General features: G+C 38.9%; 1 protein-coding gene across 1 annotated transcript; it reads left to right on the top strand.

Moving 5' to 3' along the window:
• Positions 1–208: 208 nt before the first annotated feature.
• pitx3 (paired-like homeodomain 3) lies at positions 209–21,617 on the top strand. The gene is made up of 4 exons (XM_030725237.1): positions 209–391; positions 8,053–8,170; positions 12,176–12,381; positions 20,226–21,617. Exons 2-4 carry the CDS (start codon positions 8,062–8,064, stop codon positions 20,796–20,798), a joined length of 888 nt encoding a protein of 295 aa, XP_030581097.1. The 5' UTR covers positions 209–391; positions 8,053–8,061; the 3' UTR covers positions 20,799–21,617.
• The last annotated feature ends 2,917 nt before the right edge of the window (positions 21,618–24,534 follow it).

The following is a 24,534-nucleotide window of genomic DNA, read 5'->3' as shown; positions in this document are numbered from 1 at the left end:
TGCATGAATGCGTGTGTGGGTCCGTGTGCTCGCAAAGAGAGGGGGAGGGGGGTATGTATTTGTGTGTGTGTCTGTGTGTGTGTGTGGGGGGGGTGTCTCTACAGTAAACCTGTCGCACACAATATTTAGCACCAGATCAACCCCTCCCCTCCTTCCCTATACTCTGTGTGGGGATCAAGCCTCACTCCTCCAGTCTTCATGTCTGACAGTACAGAGGAAAGAAGAAGAGGAGGAGGAAGACAGAAAGTGACCGCCAGACGCCTTTTTTGAGGTTTTGACGCAGCAGGGGAAGTTTTTTTTCCCATGTCACCAGCAAACCTGAGGCCAGGACACCCATTAGCCTGCATCAAAGCTCTTTGCACGGATTAATTTAACTAGACCGGGATTCCATGTAAGTGAAACTGCCAAACTTCCCCCGCTCCCCTTTCTGTAATTTTCTCGTGTCTTTTTAATTATCTGCTTTTCTTGCTGCTTTTTGGAATCTAAATGGATTTTTTTTTTTTCTGTGCATAAAAGTTGGCAAGATAATCAAAGTGTTAAGGAGATGCTTCGTTAATTGTCTTGTATAGTACGATTTGCAATTTCCCACGGTAACCCACAGCGCTTGTTCTTGGACAAAGTAGCAAGAATAAACTCTGGATATCGCTTCGAACGCAAAGAAGAAAGCATTAATAAGGAGTTTGCACTCCTTATGAGCAGATTATGATCCTAATTAAAAGTATTTGATATGTTCCCATTAGAACAAGGTGATTAAAAAAATAAAAATATCGAAAGTTTTAGATGGACCAACTTAATACAGGCAGACAAATATATATATATTTGTGTATAATTTTTTTCTTATATTTAAGCGCATTACACGACCGGTGCAACGGTCGTTCGGGTAAATCCAACAATTCTTAATCAATTAACCTGTGTTATAGTGTACTGGTCTTAGCAGCACTTATCCAAGCCGTCCCGTGGCGCGATGTTCTCCGTCCGTACGAGGCCTGCTGGTTGAGACAGTCCAAGCACTGCAGTGGAGCGGGCCTATTTTTTCCCTCTCCTGTGGAAGACCGAATGACCATCACGAACTGATGTGGTTTCTGAAACATTTTCAAGCGATGACACTGTGAAAATATTTGAGAGGTGAAAATATTTGGGAATGTGAAGGAAATTGATAGGCGGCAGGTGGCTGAGGGAACCACAGGAAACCACGGACAGAAAAGAGAGCTGGTCACACATACATGCGCGCGCACAATCACATACGAGTCCAGCCTCACTCTTTATTATTGCTACAACCATATGAGCAGACACCCGAGAGACAAGCTCCAAGGAAATCTAAACTATAATAATAATAATAATAATAATAATAATAATAATAATAATAATAATAATCTTAATAATAATAATTGTTATTTAGCTCAGTATTATTTTTTTTAGATCGTTTCCCATGAAACCTTCTAACTAAAAGAAGAAAACAGAAAAACAAAAATAGAGTAAATAGAGAAAATCCCTGTCGGAGTTGTAAGGGGTGCGTTTACCTTATATCTGGGACATCATATATATATATATATATATATATATATATATATATATATATATATATATATATATATATATATATATATATATATGAATTCAAATTGGAATTCGATTTTTAAGCTTGCACTGCTCATTTTTTGTTATAATAATAATAATAATAATAATAATAATAATAATAATAATAATAATAATAATAATAATAATAATAATAATAATAATAAATGAACATGAATAACGAGGCAGACGTTCTTTTATCTGACCAAATTTGATTTGCCCCTGCAGGCATGAACTTTATAGCCTCTTTTGCATCTGTTTTCACGTCAGGACATATGAAAATATGCCTAAATTTGTTTAATCGAAGTTCACGTTTGGCCTCAGGGCGCAATGTAAATATTTTACACCCAACCGAGGGCCGGGCTGCTGCGCTGAGAGGCCAGGATTGTAACACTGCAGCACATTGCAATTCATTTAGCAATTAATACAACAACATTTTTATTGCAAAACATGTCAAAAACTTAAATTAATTTACTGACTGTGGCAGTGACCGGGAGCTTTGATTTGACTTTAATTCGCATAGTTGTGCGATGAGATGGTGATCAAGCAGACCGAACATAAAATTATTCTTTTACGTCCCTCACAGAACTGTGAGATTTATTCAGCCATGTATATGTATACTTTCCAAACCACTGGTTACAAAAGGCAAACTTTCATTAAAATTGATTCATACTTTTACAAGATCATCGCCCAGATGTAAAGGTGTGTTTGTCAATAAAATCATCGATATTATTCTCAGAATATCCCCTTTGGGTGTGCTAATTTATGGCAATTAAGCGATTTTCTCTAAATGACAAAAGTTGCTTCATAGACTGAGTGAATCAGTGAAATGCATTTTTGATCAAGCCTAATAAATTCTTGATGTGGAAACGCTCTGTACTAATCACTGTTGAGGACTTCTGTTGATTCACCCAGCCAATTATTTCTCAGTGATTCTGCTGCAGGACTGCCTCGGCCTCACTCCCTCAATCATATGCAAATGGCTGTTATAGGAGGGCAGAAATTAACATCTACAAACATTGGACCGAAATTCCATCTGCCGCCTCTTAGGAGGAGGAGGCCCTTAATAAGTTCTCAGACAGCAAAGTGACACACATCTTAATCAACTCTTAATCCCGGGAATTAATTCTCAACGCGTTTATGAATAATTCCCGGGCTAATGCCTGCTGTCCGTGGAAATACAAGCTCGCTGCCGCGCGCACCGCCAGATGGACCGCCAGATCTCCCGAAAAATGAGAGGATTTCTGCCTCCATTTTGTTTTTTCTTTTTTAGTATGATCATCACCAGATATATATATATGTTAATGAGCTCGATGTCACCAGGCCACTGCTCATGCAAAGTGCTTCTGCTTATGCAAACTCTTATGCTGCTGTTGATTTGCGTTCATTTCCTAACAGGACCCCCCCCCCCCCTCCCCCGCCAAAATAAAAATAAAATAAATCAAAAGTTACCCTGGTGCTTTAGACTTTATTTCAAAGCAGAGATAGCAGTGCCAGCCTCAAGTGAAGAATCAGGGTGCTGTGAAATGGGCTCAGGCTCATTTCTGATATTCTTAAGTTTCACTCAGTAGTTCAGTCATAGGGGGTATAATTCAGCATCCAGACAGCCAGTGATCAGTCACGCTGTCAGCCCTGAGGCCCCAGTCTGCTTGTTAGCTCAGTGATAGTTTGTTGGCCAAACTAAGCACGGGGGGAGAAGGGGCCTTCTTTTAGAAATATAATCATGTTGAGCCCTTCATGAGAAAGTGTGTGTGTGTGTGTGTGTGTTTGTGTGTGCTGGTGGGTGGGGTTATGACACCTTATTTTGGACAAAATGACTGGCTTGCATCACCCGCACTCACCCTCACCCCTCAATGCCAAGCCAGCCGCTTCTCAGGCCTCTCAGCACCACATTGACACCAGGCCCTCTGTCCATCCATCACTGCCACGGTGGATGTAGTGCCCAGAACTTGTTCACAGTCATTTCTGACCAAAAATACTGGACCTTGCTGATTCTAAACCTGGGCTGTGCCCTCACAAAAGGGCAGCTGCTGCTCTGTCGATTGAACGGCCATTTGTAAAGGGTTATTCATTTTTAAACAGAGAAGCGGCTCAACAACCATCCAGCGCAAAGGTAAACATCCATTTGATGGTCTGCTTTTCAAACTGAAAGAGTTAATTATCACATAAGCTGATTATGTGTTGAATTCATCTCTTGTTGCTTTTTTTGTTGGACATTTGTGATCTGTTGCTTGGTTTACAAGGAGAACCAGTTTTAGCTCATTCAAAAGGAAACAGCCTTACTAAAAAAACAATATCAAAGGTAATAATGTGATGGCTGGTTATGTTAGCAGACCAGCCTGCACAGATCACATCTTGGTTAGGTAAGGCTTCCTGACATGTTACATCGGGGGTGTTTGAAATGCTCAGACACAGAGCAAGATCGATAGAAGATCAAGTCTCTTTGTTCTAACTTTTACAGTAAAGCTTACAGATGGGGCTGGTGTGTGTGTGTGTGTGTGTGTGTGTGTGTGTGTGTGTGTGTGTGTGTGTGTGTGTGTGTGTGTGTGTGTGTGTGTGTGTGTGTGTGTGTGTGTGTGGTGGTCACACGTTCCTTGAACCCAAAAGTGGATGTTTACTGTTACTAAGTAATTCTACTAAACCAAAAGGTGGGGAGAAATGTAACAATATTTGTGTGGTTATGAAAAGGAAGGAAGCTAATCTTTCTGACCCACAAGTCAACTTTAACCAACAATCTGTATCATGATCTTATAAATCCAAAGCCACAATATAGCACTAGGGTGCTTACTGAGGTCAAGTCTCTCCACTGGGAGACTTGACCTTATCCCCACTGTTGGATCTTTGATTCATCGATAGCCTCTGTGCAATACCCATTTTCTCGTCCTCTAATCTTTTGTGAAATGCTAAAATCATTCTCATGGATGCTCAATAAAAAAAACAGATGCAAGTCTTTTTTCTTCAAGTCTCCAAAATGTTGTTGGTGATGACATTAATGTGCTTTTTAAAGGCTGAGGAATTGTTAGGTAGAAAAACAGAATTGAATGGCAGTTGTATTTGATGGAAGAAATGTTGATTCAGCTATCAGATGTCACAGATATTCAGCTATAATAAGGTGCTAAACCTTTAATCAGAATATGCAGGTTAGCCTCTGTGCAGCATTATGTTACTTTGTCACATCAGCTGACACAATGTTAAGTGAGGGTCAGGAAGAGTTTAAAGGAAAACTCTAATGGGATGCAGTTGTTCATTTTTCTGTGTTTTGTTGTGCTGAGCAGCATTTCTTGGATGAATTTTATCTTTAGTGGATGCAGTTGTTACATTGATTTTAGCATTGTGTGATTCTTTAAAAATCTGTTCCTTCTGTGATTCTAAAATTATTCTTTTAAAATATATTTTTTTTTATTAAGTTGACCTTCTAAATCTTCTGACTTTATTTCCTCTTTGTCTGAGTCTTTCGTATTTTGCATGCAGCTACAAAGAGTTCTGTATTTGCATACACTCGTGAGGGTACTTCTGCCAAGGGAAATAGATTATAACAATAGAATTAAAACAAAAGCAAACAAACAAACAATAAAATACATGTGATCATGGGGGCTACTGCCCATATTTCAAGACTAGAGAGAGGCGCTGTGGAAGTATAGATTGATGACAAATTAAAAGAAAATCATTATTAGGTGTTGTGCCACCACATACACTCACATTGCTTCAGTGCTCCTTGGTATTGATTCAACAATTGGGAATTGTTGAAATTTTCCCTCGTTGTGATAATGGTACAGTAGAGAGCATTGTCTTCCACGGTGGTCTAAAATCGCTCATAGGCGACTGTAATGACCATAACGTTCAGATCATTTTTCATCTGCATCAAGCATTAGGTGAGCCCTCATGCTCTATAGATGGAAGCACGGTCACCCTGGAAGAGACTGCTTCAATCAGGACAGCACTGGCGATCAGTCAGAAGAACTTTATATTGACTTGTAATGAACCTTTTTTTTTTTTTCTTCAACCCAAACGAGGAGTAACTATATTCATGTAACTTAGTGTTACTCAGTGGACCCTACCCCCACAGTTTGAGAACCACTGCTTTAAGGGGTCAAATGGAACCAAACCATGCCAGTGAATGCCCCCCCCCCCCACCCACCACCACCACCACAGCATAACAGAACCTGCACATCACTTCATTGCAGAGGTCCAGGATTCAACTTTTCCCTTTAACTTGTCACCTTTCTGCAGAGCGGCAGATTATAAAAGTATGTTGATGTTCAGATAACATTGGGGGAAACAATCTCATTTCACCAACTTCATATGGTGGTAGTGAGTGTGGTCTACGTCACACAATGTGGTGGGAGTAGTGGGAGTGTGTGTATGGGAGGTGTTTGATGCCATTCCTCAGTCCTGAGGCCTCAGATTTAAGTCCAGCAGAAATCACATGTGACTGGCACTCAAAGGCCTGGCATGGTGGCAAACAGAGCACAGGGAAACACATTCATGCTGGAGGTGGTGAGGAGAGCTGGGGGGTGACAAATACCCCTTCCCATGGAAATCTAAATGTGCTGCTTCTAAGTATAAAGCTTGTAACCACAACGCTGACTACACACAGACACTGGCAACATCAAACGGGGAGCAGGCATATCATCTTCTTAAACCTTTGATGACATGGATTCATTGTAGCTGACAGCAGACTTGCCTTGGACCTGAAAAGTTAGAGTGTTACTCACTGATGTACTGGAAAATGGAAAGTAAATCAAAAGGACAAGCAAACAGTAGCAGCATGTTGAGTTTAGGGTGGGCTTTTGAATTGAATTCCCCTTTTGTATCTTTGATTTTATTGAGTTTAGCACTTTGCAGCTGACATTAACATGACATTAAGCCTGTACTGATTTAACCACTGAAGGACAGTTGTTTTTTTGTCTTTTTGTTTTTTTGTTTTTGGGGGCTTTGTTTTTTCAGGCTTCATCCTTGAATCAGCATTTTGTGATCAAACAAAATCCTGTTAGATTTTCACCTCAAAGCTGCCATAAATCATCCTGTAGGTCTCTCAGCATGAATGCATTTGCTTTCCCAGACATTTTCAGTTTTAACTGCTCTCAGATAAATGAACAAGGGGCTATTTTGGGGTTCCTTTGACCAGCACTTTGACCTCATTGGCTTGAGTTTGTCTTGGAAATGTCATCGTGTATTTTATAGCTAGACTGCTATTGCTGTCCCTGTGTCCCAAAATAGAGCCAATTCAAGGCAGGTCTGACTCCTATATAAGAGATTAAAATTGTAACCACAACCTGCCTCATTCACTTCTTTCTCCACTTAAGTCCTTTCTATATCCAAACAGAGAGCAACTCAGAGTATCTTGCCCAAGGATACTTTGGCATGCAGACTCCTCCAACCTCCAACCTTCCAATTAGTAGGTGACCTGCTCTACCACCTGAGCTACGCACAGCCACCCTGCAAAGAGAAAATAGAAAGAGCATGTGCTGACAAATTAAACAAATACATACAAACCCATATCAAATAGTGTTTTTATTGATTTAGATAAACAGATACTTTCCCCAGACAGAAAAGGAAATCAGTAAGAAGGCTCAGGAGGCAAAGGGTGACACAGAAAGGTCAGATGATCATCAGACACAAAAATGCTTTTGTGTAAGAAATTACCGTGAAGTTGATTTGATGCACCTAAAATGAATTTGCTGGATAATGATTTTTTTGTATTTTGCAGTATAATAAAAAATGTCTCATATTTTCTGTCTGTCCTTTTCCTTTTAGATTTTTATTAATTTATTTAAAATTAGTTGTAATACCTAAGGGTCTCTCTCTCTCTCACTCTATATATATATATATATATATATATATATATATATATATATATATATATATATATATATATATATATATATATATATATATATATATAAAAAGCATCAACATATTTATGAACTCCTGAAGTGGATTATAGCAGCTGGACGTGAGCTCTTTAGTAAGACACAACATATTGTCAGCAAGCAAAAATTATACTGGGAAATGAATAGATGGAGACTTGTTCTGTAAAAATGCCTGGCTGTGTTGGATATTGATAAATCTTTTTTTGCAGCCCATTGTTTAAACTGATTCACCCACTGTTCCTGCAGAATATTACAGCACAGTAGTCCTCTGAAATCAGCAAAGCAAGTAATGATATTACAGTATTCTTGATTACAAAAATACTGTAATATCATTATTATAGTATTCTTGATTACACGACTCAAAATGATCATGTAAATAAAATATTTAAAAAAATATTTATATACTATATTCTACAAGCAAAATTGTAGATTTATCAGATGAATGAATTGTGCTCATTGACCTTTAGGCCGCTATTTTATTCTTTATACTGACTGCAAGCGTTCATAAGTGTTCTGACACGTGTGTGTGTGTGTGTGTGTGTGTGTGTGTGTGTGTGTGTGTGTGTGTGTGTGTGTGTGTGTGTGTGTGTGTGTTTGTGCGCAGAGCCTGGTTATGGATTTTAACCTTCTGACGGACAGTGATGCCCGCAGCCCGGCGCTGTCGCTCTCCGACTCTGGGACCCCGCAGCACGACCAGGGATGTAAAGGCCAGGACCACAGCGGTCAGTGAACGCCGAGAAACACCATGAATTATTTGTCTGCCTGTGATATATGGATATATGGGTGTCACAGACTGCGCGATGCACCACTGGATAACTTGCAGGCGTGCATAAATTTGCGACAAATCTTTTATAGCCTACTGCTGCTGCTACTACTGATGATAATATCAAGAAGCCTACATATTCCTGTAAAGGCTTCAATTATGGATGCAGAATAAACCAGGCGTTATCTGCTTTAAAGTCCTGGGCAGCTTGCTGTGTCCTCACTATTTACCTCAAGCACAATCTAATCACAGCCAATTAATTAAAAAAAGAAGGCCCCCAGTATTTCGCTGTGAGAGAAATTACACGGAGAGACTCTCTGATCCGGAAAGCCTTTTTAATTTGCGGGTGATTTGTGTCGCGGCAGCCTCTACGGGCCTGGACACAGGCTGATGATGGCCTCTAATCAAATACAACCCAATCCGACTTTGAATATGAAAATGAACTGCCAAACAACGAAATATTCCTCATCAGTGTAAACGCGGCGGCGCTGATGATTGAGCGCACTTTAAAAGCGAAAAAAGTCCAAGTTCCGACCATCCCGTTTGTCGCAGATATTCGCATTTAATGAGCAAAAATCGAAACTAACGAATAACGACTCACAGTGAAGCGTTCCGCAAACAGAGCAAATGCTGGAGCCGACACCGAGAGAACGGAAATTCAGTTTACAAAGTAAGGAGGCCTCGCTGTGATCTGGGAACAGATTTCGCTTTGATTAAATTGCTGAAGGTGTCACACGTTTCTTATACTTGAGTCACGTGACTGTTATATACGCACATCAGTCCACCGATCTCGAGCGCCGGCTGTTTATACGGCGTGAGAATCAGACTACGATCATATCCGTTTTTCTGTGACACGAACTGTTATTATGTCACATGAGTAAATTACAAAGAATCTTGGCGGATTTTTCGAACTGTCTCTAACTTCTCCATCTTTACCCAGCCATCCATCTGCCAGTCCGTATCAGTGTGTGTTTATGTGTGCGAAACCCAATCTAATGGCTAAACTCTGTGATGAGAACTCTAGTACTAACAAACTGTCAAACACAAGCTATTTTAAAGAGAAATATGGTGTAAGAATGCGTTCGTGTGTCTCCTGCGGATGCACCTGTTGTCTTCAGACTTAAAAGAAAAAAAAAGATGGGGGGGGGTAGACGCAGTTGTTGTCTGCATGGAAACCCTTTTTGTTCTCCTGCTCTGTTTTTATACCTAAACATTTGAACCAGTTACATGTATTATTATTATGATTGCTATTACCGAATTAAAGAACTCTTTTATTTTGTACGTAAAACCATCCGAAATCCAAGGAATACAGTATTTTTTATTCATTTGGAAACCAAAATCTACTTTACACAATTTATTAATGACATTGTATTTTCCACAAGATAAATCTAAAATAACTATGAACAATAAATAAAATTAAAAGTTTGACTTAAAGAAAATCTCATCCTTTGTAATAAAATATGACAACGCTTCCATGTAAAATTTGTCAGCTCCTTATTTTGCTACTTTTAAACATTTAACCAATACAAAATTGATCAAATATTGCCCTCTGCCATTCCTAATATTATCAATAACATTACTATATTATATTGTTAATGTATAATATTTATATGTCTAAAGCTGTCTACCGTCAGGCCAGGAAAATTGGAATTAATTATAAGGCTCCCCAATTTTCATAAAATGTTATTGCTGACACTGAAAAATTTGGGTGGTGAACAATTCTGACCATCACCCTTCTTGATCAGTTCTTACTTAACAGATTTCAGCAAACAGTCATATTCTGGTGTGACTCTAAGAATAATATGATTGCAAAATTACTTCTCTGATTTGGGACATACCTTTTATGAAAATGTTTCTCCACTATCTCTTACAGTACAATAGTTAAGGGAACACTATTGATGCATTTTGCTCCAAGTTTAATGTTCACTTTTGTGTTCCTTCATAATGAATACAAAATACAGCCTTAAATCTGGACTCTATTATTCTGAAGAAAAGGTTGCCACACCTTACCACACAGAGCTGACGCCTATGCTGCAGGCACAGATCCACGGCTGAATGAATGTGTTCCATTATAGAAATCTTTCTCCCTGAATAAAGGCACCACTCCTGTAAAACCCGACTTTGACTGTGGCAGACTGCTTTTGAAAACTCTGACCTTGATAAAATCTATATTCAGTAGTGTATGCAGTCTTCATTGCTTTTTAAATGTTTGTTTTTGTGGATATATCCTGCTCGTTGCAGTTTTCCAGCTGTTGAAAAGTGATTTGGTTAAAAGCCTCTTAAAGTTGTTTTCCAGATTAAATCCTCTGAGAAGCTGACCTGGAATGACTCTGTCATGTTGGCACATTATCAGTCCGATTGCTCCTATTGTTGGTCAGTGCGTTACTCTAAAAAGGGCTGCCCTTTCCTCTGTATTGTGTTATAGACTTTGGCCTTAAGTGACAGCTTACCCAGTGTCAGTTTACTGCCGGATAGCAGCCCCAGCCTGGCCCTTATTGGTTTTGCCGGGTGGCCCTGTGGAGCTTCCTTTTAAATCCCGCTGATCATTTCGAACTGCTCCCAGAGAGCTAAGCCCTCACCAAACAGAGCCCAACCTGCCCCAGTCACAAAAGCCTGATCCACAGGATTAGCTGGCCAACTAATTTCACTTCTTTCTGTGAGGTCCTCAAATTGCAGGAGTCAGATCTGGCAGAGAGGAGCCCTGGCAGACATAACATGGATGTGTGGTCCCTTAAACACTGCACTGGGGGCCAAATGCAATCACTCTCTTCTCCTGCACATCTCTGACCGTAATGCACTGTTTGCAGACATTCCCTCCAGGCAACATGATGTCACACTCGGGGATGGAGGTGATGATGATTGATCTCATATTATTATCCAGTCAGTTTCAGCTGGGACTGGATATTGCCAGAGCAATCTAGGATGAAAGATGCCAGAAAAATGTGGTGTTTCACAAAGGGATACTTTTTCAGTGTTCACAGCTCTGTTTCTGTCTAAAGCCATTTAGATGCCACAGTCGAATTCTGATTTTCTGATGAAAATTTCACATGATTTCCTAGAAAAGAACCAAAATGTTATTCATGTTGCATTCACCACAGCTGCCTTTGGTCCCTAATGGGATAATGTGATCCTGAGTGTGGTGTAGTTATGACAGTGAACTGATTTGCATTGTCAGCCACACCAGTATGTATGGACATACTGGTTTTAATAAAACCAAGTACATATAAAATCCAGTGATGATAAACCTCTTGCTCATTTTTGTAGTAGTTCATGTTGATGAAATAAATTCTCAAAATACTTATAAATACTGTGCATTTCAGGCGGTATTTAAATTATCCAGGGATGCACTGAAACAGGTTAAACTTCTTTCCTAAAGACAGAAACTGTATTACCCCTAGAGTTGTTTATGAACACAATCATTGTGTACATCCTGTGGGAAATATTCCAGCCAACTTTTGCTGTCTTTCAGGAGTAAATGCTCACAAACTAAATTGTATTCTTATTTATTTTAACCAACCTAACCCTTTTAAATTTACTGTCATACAAACTGTAACACACCCAAACTAACACTGTAATATAGGATTTTGTTTGCTATCACTGACAAAAAAGGAAAACCAAAAAAGTCCAAACTCAAGGTTAAATTATTAGAGGGCTGTCACGATATCAGATTTAACTTCATATTAGGGTAAAAAAAAATAAAATACACATAATATTATGACACTCTAAGTAGCAGTTTTCAGAGTTTTTATATACCATTATGATCTTGATTAGAAGATGCCATTTAAGATGTCACCTTGGTGTGAAAACTATAATCATTAGTTTAAAAACCAAACAAACATTTTGACAGTGAAGCACGAACCTTCATTCTCAGCTGTTTTGTTCCTGTTAGTCTATCCAGTCTTTCTCTCACTGATATTCCTCCCAGTGCCCTCATGTAAACTGTTATCCTCCTCTGTGTCTACAGACACAGAAAAATCCCACCAGAACCAGCTGGACGAGGCAAACGCTGATGATGGCTCTCTGAAGAAGAAACAGCGGCGGCAGAGAACTCACTTCACCAGTCAGCAGCTGCAGGAACTGGAAGCCACCTTCCAGAGGAACCGCTACCCTGATATGAGCACCAGAGAGGAGATTGCTGTTTGGACCAACCTCACTGAGGCTCGGGTCAGGGTGGGTACATAAGTGCTGATCAGAAAGCCCTGACAGTGTTTTGTTCCAGCAGTTTTTAAGTCATGGCTAATCGGTTAGGTGAAGTATTTAGTTAGAATAAAAGGCTGTATAACAACTGAACACTGTTACATGCAGAGCTGATCATCCCAATATTTTCCTTGCAGTGACATCAGGTTGCCTTTGTTTATAATGATCCTGTGTTCCATTTGTACAAACTCATCAAATGACTCTGACCAGTACGACCTAAATAAAGGTTTCAAAGGACACCAGAACTTTAGTGTCATAGCCAAGCTTCACAAATTTAAACCTGGTACTTTTAAGTGTGCATGCACAATGACTCTAACTTGTGACCTCCTTTATTTGAATGGAGTCTGTCTACACAGCAGGAGGCCAAAGCTCAGCGCTCAGGCAAATAAGTTGCACAAGTTCTGTCACAATTTGGCATCCAGCAAGACTGTGGGCCAATCACATATATGCCTGCCTGCATTCTTGTGTAATGTGCTGCTATTCATGTCACAATAATTGTGACAAAATCATATTGTACTGTCTGTTTTTGTTTTTTTTTTGTTGGGGGGGGGGGGGGGGGGGGGGTGGGGGTAGAGGGTTTTTGCAGTATTTTGGTTGAGTTTAATATTCCAGTTTCACTTTCTGGATGGAATGTCATGTTCTTACTTACAATTATACTAATTTCACAATACTGTTCTTTATTGTGTATGGCACAGATCCTTCATCCACTGTCTGAAACGAGCCTTTTTAGCCTTTTTGTCCTTTTAGAATTTAAAACCAACTTTCTTCTGATTGGCTGCAGGTGAGAGGAGCTTCTGTGCACACAGCAAGAGCTGTGTGCCTGAAAGGACCAAATCAGGAATATCCCATCTCTTTGACATCATACTTCTCAAAAAATCCCAAAGCAGAAAAACTCTCTGGGCAATCTGGAGAGTTTAACCATATCTCATCTCATTCCTCCATCTGCTTAGGAAAACTGTGAGATGAGACCCTTTTTTTCTGTTAGAATACTATTTATAATGTTTTTAATTTATAATCATTTGTAAAGCTGGTATAGAATTAACAATTTCTGCTAGATATAAGTATCCCTCCAGAAACCAACTAGAAGGTGATGTGAGAGACTTGTGTTTATACCATCTGCAGGTGGCCCAAATATCTGTAGTTTAAATGCCTTTGAGGTGTTTTAATGATGATCTTGGCTTATTCGTAGCCAGAATGGTTGCACTTGCTTACACATTAAAAATGTATAAAAATATTATAACATAGAAACATCACATTTTCCAGTGATTACATCTGTAAAATTTTTAATATTTCAGAAATGTTTTTTTTTAGTAATTGACAAAGCTCTTATATAAATCTGTTCTCATAGATGTAACTACAGGGAAATGTAGACGGAAACCTATTATTCAATTAGCTAGGTAAAATGTTTCATTCCCCTCCACCAAAGCAGGAGTTTGGACACTAAACTTAATGTCAAAGGTGCAACAGAACGTGGCCACACCCAGTGGTTTGGTTATTGTAAGCTATATGGAGCAGGAGGACACACATTCTCATGGATGACAATACAATCGCTGGCCTTCCTGACAAGTAATGGCTCAAATTAATGTTGGCTGAATGAAAGGTCACATAGCACACACTCTTGGTTGTTATTTTGAAAGGACAATAGACTGCACATTGTCTCCTTCTTAACATCCACCAGTGGCCTTTTAAACCCCTACATGAAGGCAGATTCCTGCAGCTCCCAAATACTTTACCTGTCAAATTGAGTCATGTGATTTGTCTGGGAGCTATTGTCAATCATCAAAACTGCAACCTGATGGAACATACAGTATTGATAATATTTTAGCAAGGCTCTGAGGGTAAAAAGTGGACTGACATTTTAAGTAATTGCATTATTTGCATTACGTTTGATTTTGTATCAGTATAATATACATTCACTATATGTCACAAAAAAAGTTTTTATGCTTTACATGTTTTGCTCTATTCCATCACTACTAGCTACAGTTAGGACCATAAGTATTTGGTCTTTAGTGTAGCTGTAACTCCTACCTAACTCTAGTATTTGGACAATGACACTTTTTATTTATTTATTTATTTTTTGCAATTTTGTGGAGCGGCACGGTGGCGCAGTGGTTAGCACTGTTGCCTCACAGATAGAATACCATCTGGAAGGCCTGGGTTCGATTCCACCTTGGCCCAGGCCTCTCCCTCTCTCTGTGTGGAGTTTGCATGTTCTCCCCGTGCTTGCGTGGGTTTCCTCCGGGTACTCCGGTTTCCTCCCACATTCCAAAGACATGCACTTACTGGGGTTAGGTTAATTGGCTAATCTAAATTGCCCATAGGTGTGAATGTGAGTGTGAAAGGTTGTTCGTCTCTCTGTGTTGGCCCTGTGACAGGCTGGCGACCTGTTCAGGGTATACCCTGCCTCTCGCCCTATGACAGCTGGGATAGGCTCCAGCCCCCCCGCGACCCTGACCAGGATAAGCGGAAGTGAATGGATGGATGGATGGATGGATGCAATTTTGTGGATTTTAAATAAATCAAGGTATGAATGAAGTGCAGATGTCTCTGTAGGTTCTCAGTCATCCAGGTCATAGTAGTCTCTGGAGTGTGAAAAAAGGTTAGGCTTGAAAGGCTTGAAGAAAGCCTTTCAGATAAGAGGTGAAATATCTTCAAGAAACAAAAAGGAGTCCGGTCCCCTTTTTTCAAGCTCCAGAGACTGAAGCGTAGACTTTCATCAATTTTCATTTAATTATTTTATTAGCTGTTAGGAAAAACAGCTGTTTGTTTATGCAGTCTCCCATTTTGAGAGGCTTAAAACTAATTTTGACTCTGACAACTTAACCTGAGTGCTTTCAGTGCTTGGGTAGAGTAGTCAAACTGGAGTAGAAAAATGTTATGTGAGAATCACTCCATTTATTGGACAAACTGTCACTATTTTAAATATACGGATTGTTTTAGTTCTTGAATGAAAATCATTTGTACTCAATGACTGCCTAAGTCTAGAACCCATGGACATCACCAAATTCTGCATTTCTTCCTTCGAGAGCAACTGAGTTGTCCATTGAAGAATATCCCATTTCTTTACCTTGAGAATCTCTTGGGTTTCTTTTGCAGTATGCATTATTCATTTGCACTGTGGACTGTCACCCAAGCAATTTTGCAACAGTTGCAGTTGCCTGAATCTGAGCATAGAGCAGTGCCCAATACGTTGATTGCGATCTACTGGTCGATCGCGACCTACTGGTAGATCGCACGGCATTAAAAGAAGTAGAAGATGGATGATAAACTATTATCCATCTGTTTCGTTACCACCCTATGCATGCGCATTTAACCACGCTAGCTTTGCTAGTAGCTTGCAAACTGAAAATGCCCTGTACACTTCAGAGTTCATCTTGCTACTTCTGCCAGCAGTCACATCATCAATAAACAACAGAGGCCTGGTTCCACTGGCAGCCATATATGCCTTTGGCATGCTTCTACCAAGAAAAAGTAAAGCATACCACAAATGATATGGTAAGTTGACATCTGTTTGGACCTTATCAATATAAGGTCCAAACAGATGAATCCAAAACAAACAGATCAAACAAACAGATCAATACATGTTCAGTACTTCAAATCAAATCCAGATCTTTTATCTGGTTAATTTGTCATGAAAAACAGGCCCCACACGGCCATGAAACTCTATGTCAGTCAAATGTCCAGTAAAGATTGAACCTCTGAAAATTGGAGACTGTATAAAATTTGCTTTTTTATTAAAACATTGAATTATAGCTAAAAGTCTTCACTTCAATCATTATTTCATTTAAAATTTACTTTGGTGGTATAGAGGGGCAAAATTAAAAAAAAAATCTATCACTGACCAAAACCTTATGGACCTAACTATTATACCCAGGCATAATGGTGCTTTAAGCGAAATGCTAACATCAGCATGCCAATACACTCATATTTAAAATGTTAACATCATGATGTATAGCAGCTATAATTTGCCATTTATTAGTGAGAGCCCACTAAAGGGGTGCCCCTGAAGAACATTTTTTTTCTTCTTGTGGAATTGTTCAGTGTCAGATCTTTATAATTTACACTCACTACTTGAGAAGAGAATATTCTAAAAATATATAACTAAATATATAACTATATATAACTAAAAAGTGTACAATCAAATCTTCATTGACTAGAGCAAATTCAGGGTTTGTTTCGGCACAAACCTAATAGAAACCCATTGGTTGTGAGGTATATATATTCAGTGTCCAGTATGTAGGAATTCTATAGGGGCTCATGGCAAATTAATGATCAGGAGCACCTTATAAGTGCTGAAGATGACAGGAACATTGTCATAAAACCTGATTTAGACCCAATGATGGTGCTAGATGAGAAGAGTTATTACAATTCAGTGTATTTCAGTGGATGGGAGAGGATTTGGTCAGGATCTTTTGATCCAAAAGATTTAGACATAATGATAGTGGAAGAAAAAAAATGACCAAAGTACAGTACATAACCTGGGAATGAGCAGTGTCTGCAACAAATCGTGTGCACTTACTGGATAAGTGAAACTTTTAACGTACTGGTGGTGCTTGATAGAAAGTCAAGAGGTCACCTAAGTCTACACTTTCTCTCTTTGAAGACAAGGCAATCACCAAGTAGAAAAAACAGCTTCCGATTCTTAGGAATGCTCTGGGAACTTTGTATGTCTGGTCTAAACTTTGTAGTAATCTAGCAGTTGAACTAATGGTCAAGACACAGTCTTTACCATTCGACCTTTGGTTATTCTTTCAAAATGTTTGCCTTCAGGGGAGAAAGGCTTTCTGGCAGAAAGGCTTTAGTCAGTTAGGTGATATACTAAAGAGATACCAAGTCCCTGCACTGAGTAGGTCATGGTAGATGAATATGTCAAACACAGGAGACTTAGTACTCTTTCAGCCACAGGCAAGCAATACACTCTGGGCTCAATACTGTCATCAGTCTGTTTGATTCAACTTCACATCAAATGTATTTCACTGCATTTTTGGAGGAAGCATTTGGATTTTATTTTGTTGTAGTTATTTGACAGTTTCACAGAATCTGTAGAAAAGTGGTTGCAGAAAAGCTTTTGAATAAACTTGACATTCGGCCTCTTCCAGAAACCTTCAAGAATGGCTGCTTCTGCCCTTTGGAGCGGGGTTTCCCCTGCTGTCACTGAGTGACATGAAAAACTCAGAGTCATGCGCTTTATACTCATACTAATGGTCAACAGATCTCTGTTACTATAATAACAGAGGATTGGGTGATACCCAGCATGTATGCCAAGGGGACAAAGAGGCAGCTCAGTGCCAACACAAGACAAGCCTATAAAATTTTTATGAAGATTAAAGCAATAAAACATTGGATTTGTAAAACAAATACATGATTGTTAACAGATGACCAGGAAGCTTCTAGAAAGTAGGTAAAGTTTATTTATAAAGCACTTTGCACAGACATGTAGTCACAAAGCACTGTGCAATCAAAAGCTAGCAATAATTACAATAAAATATCATAGAAACTTGTACAGTTGAGAGCTGTGGCAGTGGCGCAGTGGGTAGGCGTTTGCCTTGCAGCCTGCGCTGCGTTGTGTCCTTGGACAAGACACTTAAACCACGGTAGCGGTAGCGCTGGTCTCTGGCTGCAGAGATGAGTGATCACTGGATGAGTGATCTGGAACGATCATTTCGTTGTATGCCTTGTGCGCACAATGAGTTGAATCTAACATCCGCTTACAACACCAAGCTAAAACATGGAACAAAATAGAATAAAAGAAAACAGATAATTAGAAAAATGGTTATTTTCAACAGTCTCAACAGAAAGCCATGTTAAACAAAAATGTTTTAACTGATTTTTAAAGGAGTCCCTACGGATTTGTTTTTCAGCTAAACAAAGTTTGAGCAAGAGACTGATCGAAAGTCCTGGTGCCCCCCCCCCAAATAGGAGCAACAGTGTGTTTAATAAGAAGCTCAAACAAATAGTCTGGAGCTTTATATGTAAGTACAAAAATTTTAAAACAAATTCTAACATCCACTGGAACCCAGTGTAAAGACTATAAAATAAGAGCAATGCCAAGGTGCTTAGTACACATTGGTAGTCTGGCAGTGGCATTTTGTGTAGCTTGAAGGCATGATAAAGAGAATCTCAGTTGGTAAATTGGGCATTACAGTAATTTAGGCATGATGGCACAAATACATGAGCAATTTTCTGCAGTTCAGCTGAGAAAACTGTAGCTCGCAATTTAGTGTTCCTTAAATGAAAGAAACAGGAACGTGAAATAGATTTTACATGTCAATCAAAGCCCAGGGTGGAATCAAATATTACAGCAAGTATTTAGACAGTGTTATGTCAAACACCATCATTCTGCCCTGAATAAAAGTTTGTCCAGAACTGTAGCTGGAGAGGAACTTGGCACAGTTTTCATTTCTAAAAACCCTCAATTTGGATTTTCCACTAAAACTTTAATCCGATTTATCTCTTCCAAATATAGGACCATAAAATGACAAATATGAAGATTGCCTTTCCCTGACATTTCTTTCATTGAGATCTCACAATTCAAATAAGCGAATTATGAGTTTTAATAAGCCTTGCCTAATATGACTGTTTGACAATACACTTCAACTTACTTTCTGGGATCACTATGTTTCAAAAATTGTGGATACATATGCACACAATATTACGGAAAGTATTTGAGAGGGGTTAAGATACTCTGACAGAATGTGTCTTAGATTTAGATGTTATTGATTCTTGATAGTTTTTGAAGGAAAAAGTCATTTGAAAATAACTTTCTTGGCCTTTCTGATTTTTTTCTGTGCTCTTGAAATTATAGGTGAAGCTGTTAGACATTAGTCAACATTCAAACAAATTAAATTTTGCTATCTGTGGTCTGTCAGCAGCCTTTAATGGTGAAGCAATAATACATTATATGCACATGAATAATATGCTGTGCAACACAAACCACTGAGAAAACAGCTACATGTTGGATTTGAAGAAAAATGCTTGAAAAATATTTCTTAGACAAAATTCTTATTATATTCAGATCATACAGAACTATAGCCCCAAACCTGATTTTACTGGGCTCTTGTCAGGAAGTCAAAGACCTATGTTTGAACAGGAATAAATTCTGTTCCCTTTGAAACTTCAGATTTACAAGCATCCAGAATAACAACAGGTTGAGTTACGTGAAACAGGAAAAGCTGAGAATTAATTACATACCTCTGTATGTCCTAATTATGAGTCAAGAATATCTATATTTAATGAAATGTCTGTCCAGAATTATTTTGGTTTATTAATGATGAAAGAATGAAATGGTTGTTTAGATGGCTACTACTCACTAATTGAGAACGGGTAGATTGTGGGTTGCAGCTTTTTTCAAGAACCACTTGTTTAAACAACACCAGTAATGGAAGGTAAAAAAAAGGAAAATTCAAGAACATGTTGAGCTATCTCTGTGAAAAAAGTTAGAACTTTTTGGCCTGTTTTAATTTTTTCACAATCTTTCAAAACATTTGTTGTTTAAGATTTTATGTGTTATATTGTACTGTCTTGATTTAGTTGACAAAACAATTTATTTATTTTTTTTTACCTCTAATCACCTATTCATACACGCTCAAGGTGAGAGAACTGCCATATAAATACAATTTTGGATTCAGAATCAGAATCAGCTTTATTGGTACACATACAAGGAATTGGCCTTCTTTTTTGCGCTGAATGTAAACAGAATAGACAAACAGAGAGTACTTGTGTGCAATGGTGACATTGTATTCAGTGAATTTCTGAGGTGCAAGAAAGTACAACCCATAGTGCAGCATAAAATTATGCTCTATTTTTGTCTTCCCTAGGTATGGTTCAAGAACCGACGTGCCAAGTGGAGAAAGCGGGAGAGGAACCAGCAGGCAGAGTTGTGCAAAAATGGCTTTGGTGCCCAGTTCAATGGACTCATGCAGCCCTATGATGACATGTATACGGGCTACTCCTACAACAACTGGGCCACCAAGAGCCTAGCAGCAAGCAGCCCACTCTCTGCCAAGAGCTTCCCATTCTTTAACTCAATGAATGTAAGCCCCCTGTCATCTCAGCCCATGTTCTCCCCACCCAGTTCCATCCCCTCCATGAACATGGCTTCTAGCATGGTGCCCTCGGCGGTAGCTGGAGTTCCCACTACAGGGCTCAACAATCTGGGCAACCTCAACAACCTCAACAGCCCCTCAGCACTCAACTCAGTCGCAGTAACTGCAGCCACCTGCCCCTACGCCACCACAGCCAGTCCCTACATGTACAGAGACACCTGTAACTCCAGCCTGGCCAGCCTGCGGCTCAAGGCCAAGCAGCACACCAACTTCGCTTATCCAACAGTGCAGAACCCTGTGTCCAACTTGAGCCCCTGTCAATATGCTGTGGACCGGCCAGTATGAAGAAGAAATTCAAACTGTGATCCCTGACTCAATCAACCAGCTGTAAACCCACTGCTACCCCACTGCTACCCCACTTCACATCCCCTCAGTTCCATCTGTAAACTGCCAGATTGTGTGTTCATGGTACACAATGAGAATTATCTCCAAAACTGACACAACAAAGAGACATGCTCAGATGGACCACTGTGCTTTGACGCTGAACTGACCAATTGCTTCAAAGGATTTCTAAATATTATTGTTCATTATCATTTTTTTCCTTCTTTTGAACTGCATGATTAGAATAAATATAGAAACCAAGGATAAAGAAAACAGATGGTTTAACTGAACTGGAGGTCAACATCTTGGCCCGAAAAACTCCATCAAATGCGATCATTGCTACTATTGGAAAGACTGTGATGCGAGGGAACTGGAAGATGTATATAATTGACTTTTTTTTTTTTGTTTTGTATGTGAAAAAACCCCATAAAAAATGTAGTACTTTAAAGATGAGAAAAGCATGTTCTACAAAAGCAAAGGCCCTATGTCGATGTACTATGAGAACATCATTTAGGAACTTTAAACTTTGTTGTGAATTCCTCTTCCTTTGAAAGGTCATAGGTCAAAGGTTGACTTGGAGGGGTGAGAGAAGGGTAGTCCTGGAAAGTGAACAGAACCTCAAGGCCCCCGCCCCCCTCCCCCCTCCCAGTAATTTACACACTCACATATACAGAATAAGATTTTTCAAGTAAAACTCTAAAAAGCCATTGAGTATATAGATTTGTGTGGTGTTATACAAAAGGAGTCCATGACTGTAAAAATGTATGTAAGTGTGCAGTTGTTATAACAAAAAACAAACAAAAAACAAAAAACAAAACAAAACAAACAAAAAACACAAGCTTTATTCTTGGTGTAGCCTGCTTTGTCTCATTAAAGAACCCATTAAAGGATCTGTTTCTATTAACCACGAATAGCACCTATCCATCCATATCTTTGATTTAAAACATATGACATTAGTGATGTGACGTAGGCCAAAACATGATGTTCTCATAACAATGTGTATGATGGAGACCCAGATTCAATTCCACGGCAACACTTAGAGAGCATGACAGCTAGTAATAGACTGGAGGGGAGAGAATTCAGGGGATATAGATGTTCCCAGTGGCTGCACACTGATATGTTTGACCTACACTCTGAGTGGTAACCATGGGCTATGCAGTAACACAGCAGGAATTCACAGAGGCAGGGGCTGAAGCAGTGCCAGGATTACATAAGGGCCTCAAGGAGCAAGGTGTCCCAGCGAAGCCAAAAACAAGGCGTTAGCAGCCCATCAATCCCCATCAACTCCTGCAATTGTTTATTGCTCTGACATTTCCACTACTGTTTCTTTCCCTTAATTTTGCCTATGCATACATTCACAGTTTTAAATCACATAGCTTCTTTATCTTGCCAGATCAGTGGAATGGTTTCTGCATTAAGCAAACTTAACTGAGGCACTGAGGCATGTAATGTAACAATGTAATGTGAACCCCACTACAACTTTTTGCTACCATTTTTTTTTTTTATTAGCAGAGCATCTTAAATACATAATTACCAAACCAGCTAAGCTAAATAAGCCCACAGAAACCAGTGTAGAAAAAAAAGATGTAAGAGATTACAATATTTTTTCATATTGATATTTAAATTGTACACTTGCATTGAATTACTGGAGGCTGAACTTAATGCTCTTGTGAACTCTGGTTCTCTATGATATGAAATTAATAAAATCAAGAAGGCAGTTTAACTTAACAGTTAAAAGTAAAGGTGATTTATTAATTTTAGCAACCATAAATCATAAACCATTTGTCATAGTTTAGGGCAGTGACACTAGATATTTTTATGCCCTCCTGCACTGCTACACTGGTGTTGTTTTGCTGTACATGCAATATTGGCATTGTTCTGTTGTCACTGTGCTGCAGCTGCACCGTAGTCCTGATACTGAAAAATGCCACTGTTGTCCCCATCAGTTTTCAATGCAAAGTGACACCACTGCAGTCACCTGAAGAATGTAGCAAATATAAAAGATTATTAAGGCAACACATTGCATATTAAAGCTATCAAACCAGTGCAAAAGGTTATACTGCACACTGTAGTGGAAAATTAAATAGTTAAAGTACTTATTAGACCATCTGTCATTAAAAACAAGAAAATACAAATATTTTAGACAAACTTCAAATATGTCAAAAACCCCTAAGACTAATTTTTCTGTTCAGGGATGCAAGTAAATAACTGTAATTTGACATCTTAATAAAAACAAAAGAAGCAAACAAAAAAAAACAACTTCACTATTTCTTTCTGCTTGTTAACCGTACATTTATATTTTATATATATGTTATAAAAACAGCAACCTCGGTGACCATTGGCTGTGCTGTGCAGCTGGTGCAGGTTTGAGTCCTGACCTGTTGCCATTTGCTGCGTGTCTTCCCCCATTTCTCCTTCCCGCTTTCCTGTCTACCTTCACTGTCAAATAAGGCCAAAATAGCCCACTTTTTTTTTTTTTTTTAACTCAAATAGCAGTCCAGAAAACCTAGAGTGGAGGAGTTGATCAGACATTTCTTGTTGAGAACGCTGAGGACACATTATTCTGTGTATGTGAATAATCAAAATGGGACAAGTCAACTTCATATACAGAACAGGAAATTGCTATATCACCCTAAATTTTTGACCTGTAGATTTACATTTTCATTCGACACAGAGAAACCATGTCTTGCTGTATCAAACAAACCCTCAGAGGAGAGATACTTTCAGACTCTAAAACAGGCAGCAAGGAGCTTCCAAATTAACCTGCTGATCCAGCTGCAGCTAGTCTCCTAGTGGCCTCCTCACAGACCTATTTTGTGGAGTGAAGTGAGACGGTCACGGTATGTGCTCTTCACTGCCACACCACAATAAAGAATCAATATTCCACCGGAGGGGAGATGTTTGTTGGTCCCTGATGTTTACTCACATTGCAGAACTGCAGCAAGAGAGGATAGAGCACAGACCATGGTCTGGAAAAAATACAGAAACTAAGGAAGTTCTAACAATTACCTCAGAGAATAGGAGAAAAAAGAACAGAGGGAGGGATTAGAGGTAGAAATAGTTAGGGAACATTCATGTTTTTATAGGACACCAGCTCTGTGAAACTAGTTTTCTAGTTTTGTTTTGACTTAATATCTTTCTTTCTCCTCTTAACTTCTTATAGGAAGTTAAATGTTATATATAAATTAGTTTTTACATATGAACTTTACATAATTAAATCACGTGAAGTTAAGTTTAAAAAAGAACAATATAGAAATATATGTGTAACACTGATGAACACATAATCTATATATTATTATATCATTATAATCATTGTAATTTATACACGATAACACTGGTGGGATATATTTAAAAAAACAAATATATATATATATACATACAATAAAAATTAAAAATCAATAGCTGACATCTGGAGAAACTCATAGGAGGTAAAAACAGGACGGTATACATCAAAAGGGGCAAAACATCGGCGGCAGAAAAGTTTAGGGACGTGGACAGTTTGTTCTAAAAGATGATGTGTTAGAAGCAGAAAAAATGGGCAAGCGTAAGGATTTCAGTGAGTTTGACAACTGTGATGGCTATATGACTGGGTCAGAGCAATTTCAAAACTGTGGCTCTTGTGTCCCTGGTCTGCAGTGGTCAGTGGTCCAAGGAAGTGGCATATGGCATGACATGACATAAATCACAAGTCTGTGAACCT

The sequence above is a fragment of the Archocentrus centrarchus genome, unplaced genomic scaffold (genome assembly GCF_007364275.1).
Source record: "Archocentrus centrarchus isolate MPI-CPG fArcCen1 unplaced genomic scaffold, fArcCen1 scaffold_50_ctg1, whole genome shotgun sequence".
NCBI lineage: Eukaryota > Metazoa > Chordata > Actinopteri > Cichliformes > Cichlidae > Archocentrus > Archocentrus centrarchus.
This window is presented reverse-complemented; position numbering and strand designations above follow the sequence as displayed.

Excerpts from the sequence above, each read along its gene's own strand:
- pitx3 (XM_030725237.1), top strand. The coding sequence starts at position 8,062 with ATGGATTTTAACCTTCTGACGGACAGTGATGCCCGCAGCCCGGCGCTG. Across the intron at positions 8,171-12,175 it reads TAAAGGCCAGGACCACAGCG|ACACAGAAAAATCCCACCAG; the intron begins GTCAGTGAACGC and ends CTGTGTCTACAG. Across the intron at positions 12,382-20,225 it reads TCACTGAGGCTCGGGTCAGG|GTATGGTTCAAGAACCGACG; the intron begins GTGGGTACATAA and ends TGTCTTCCCTAG.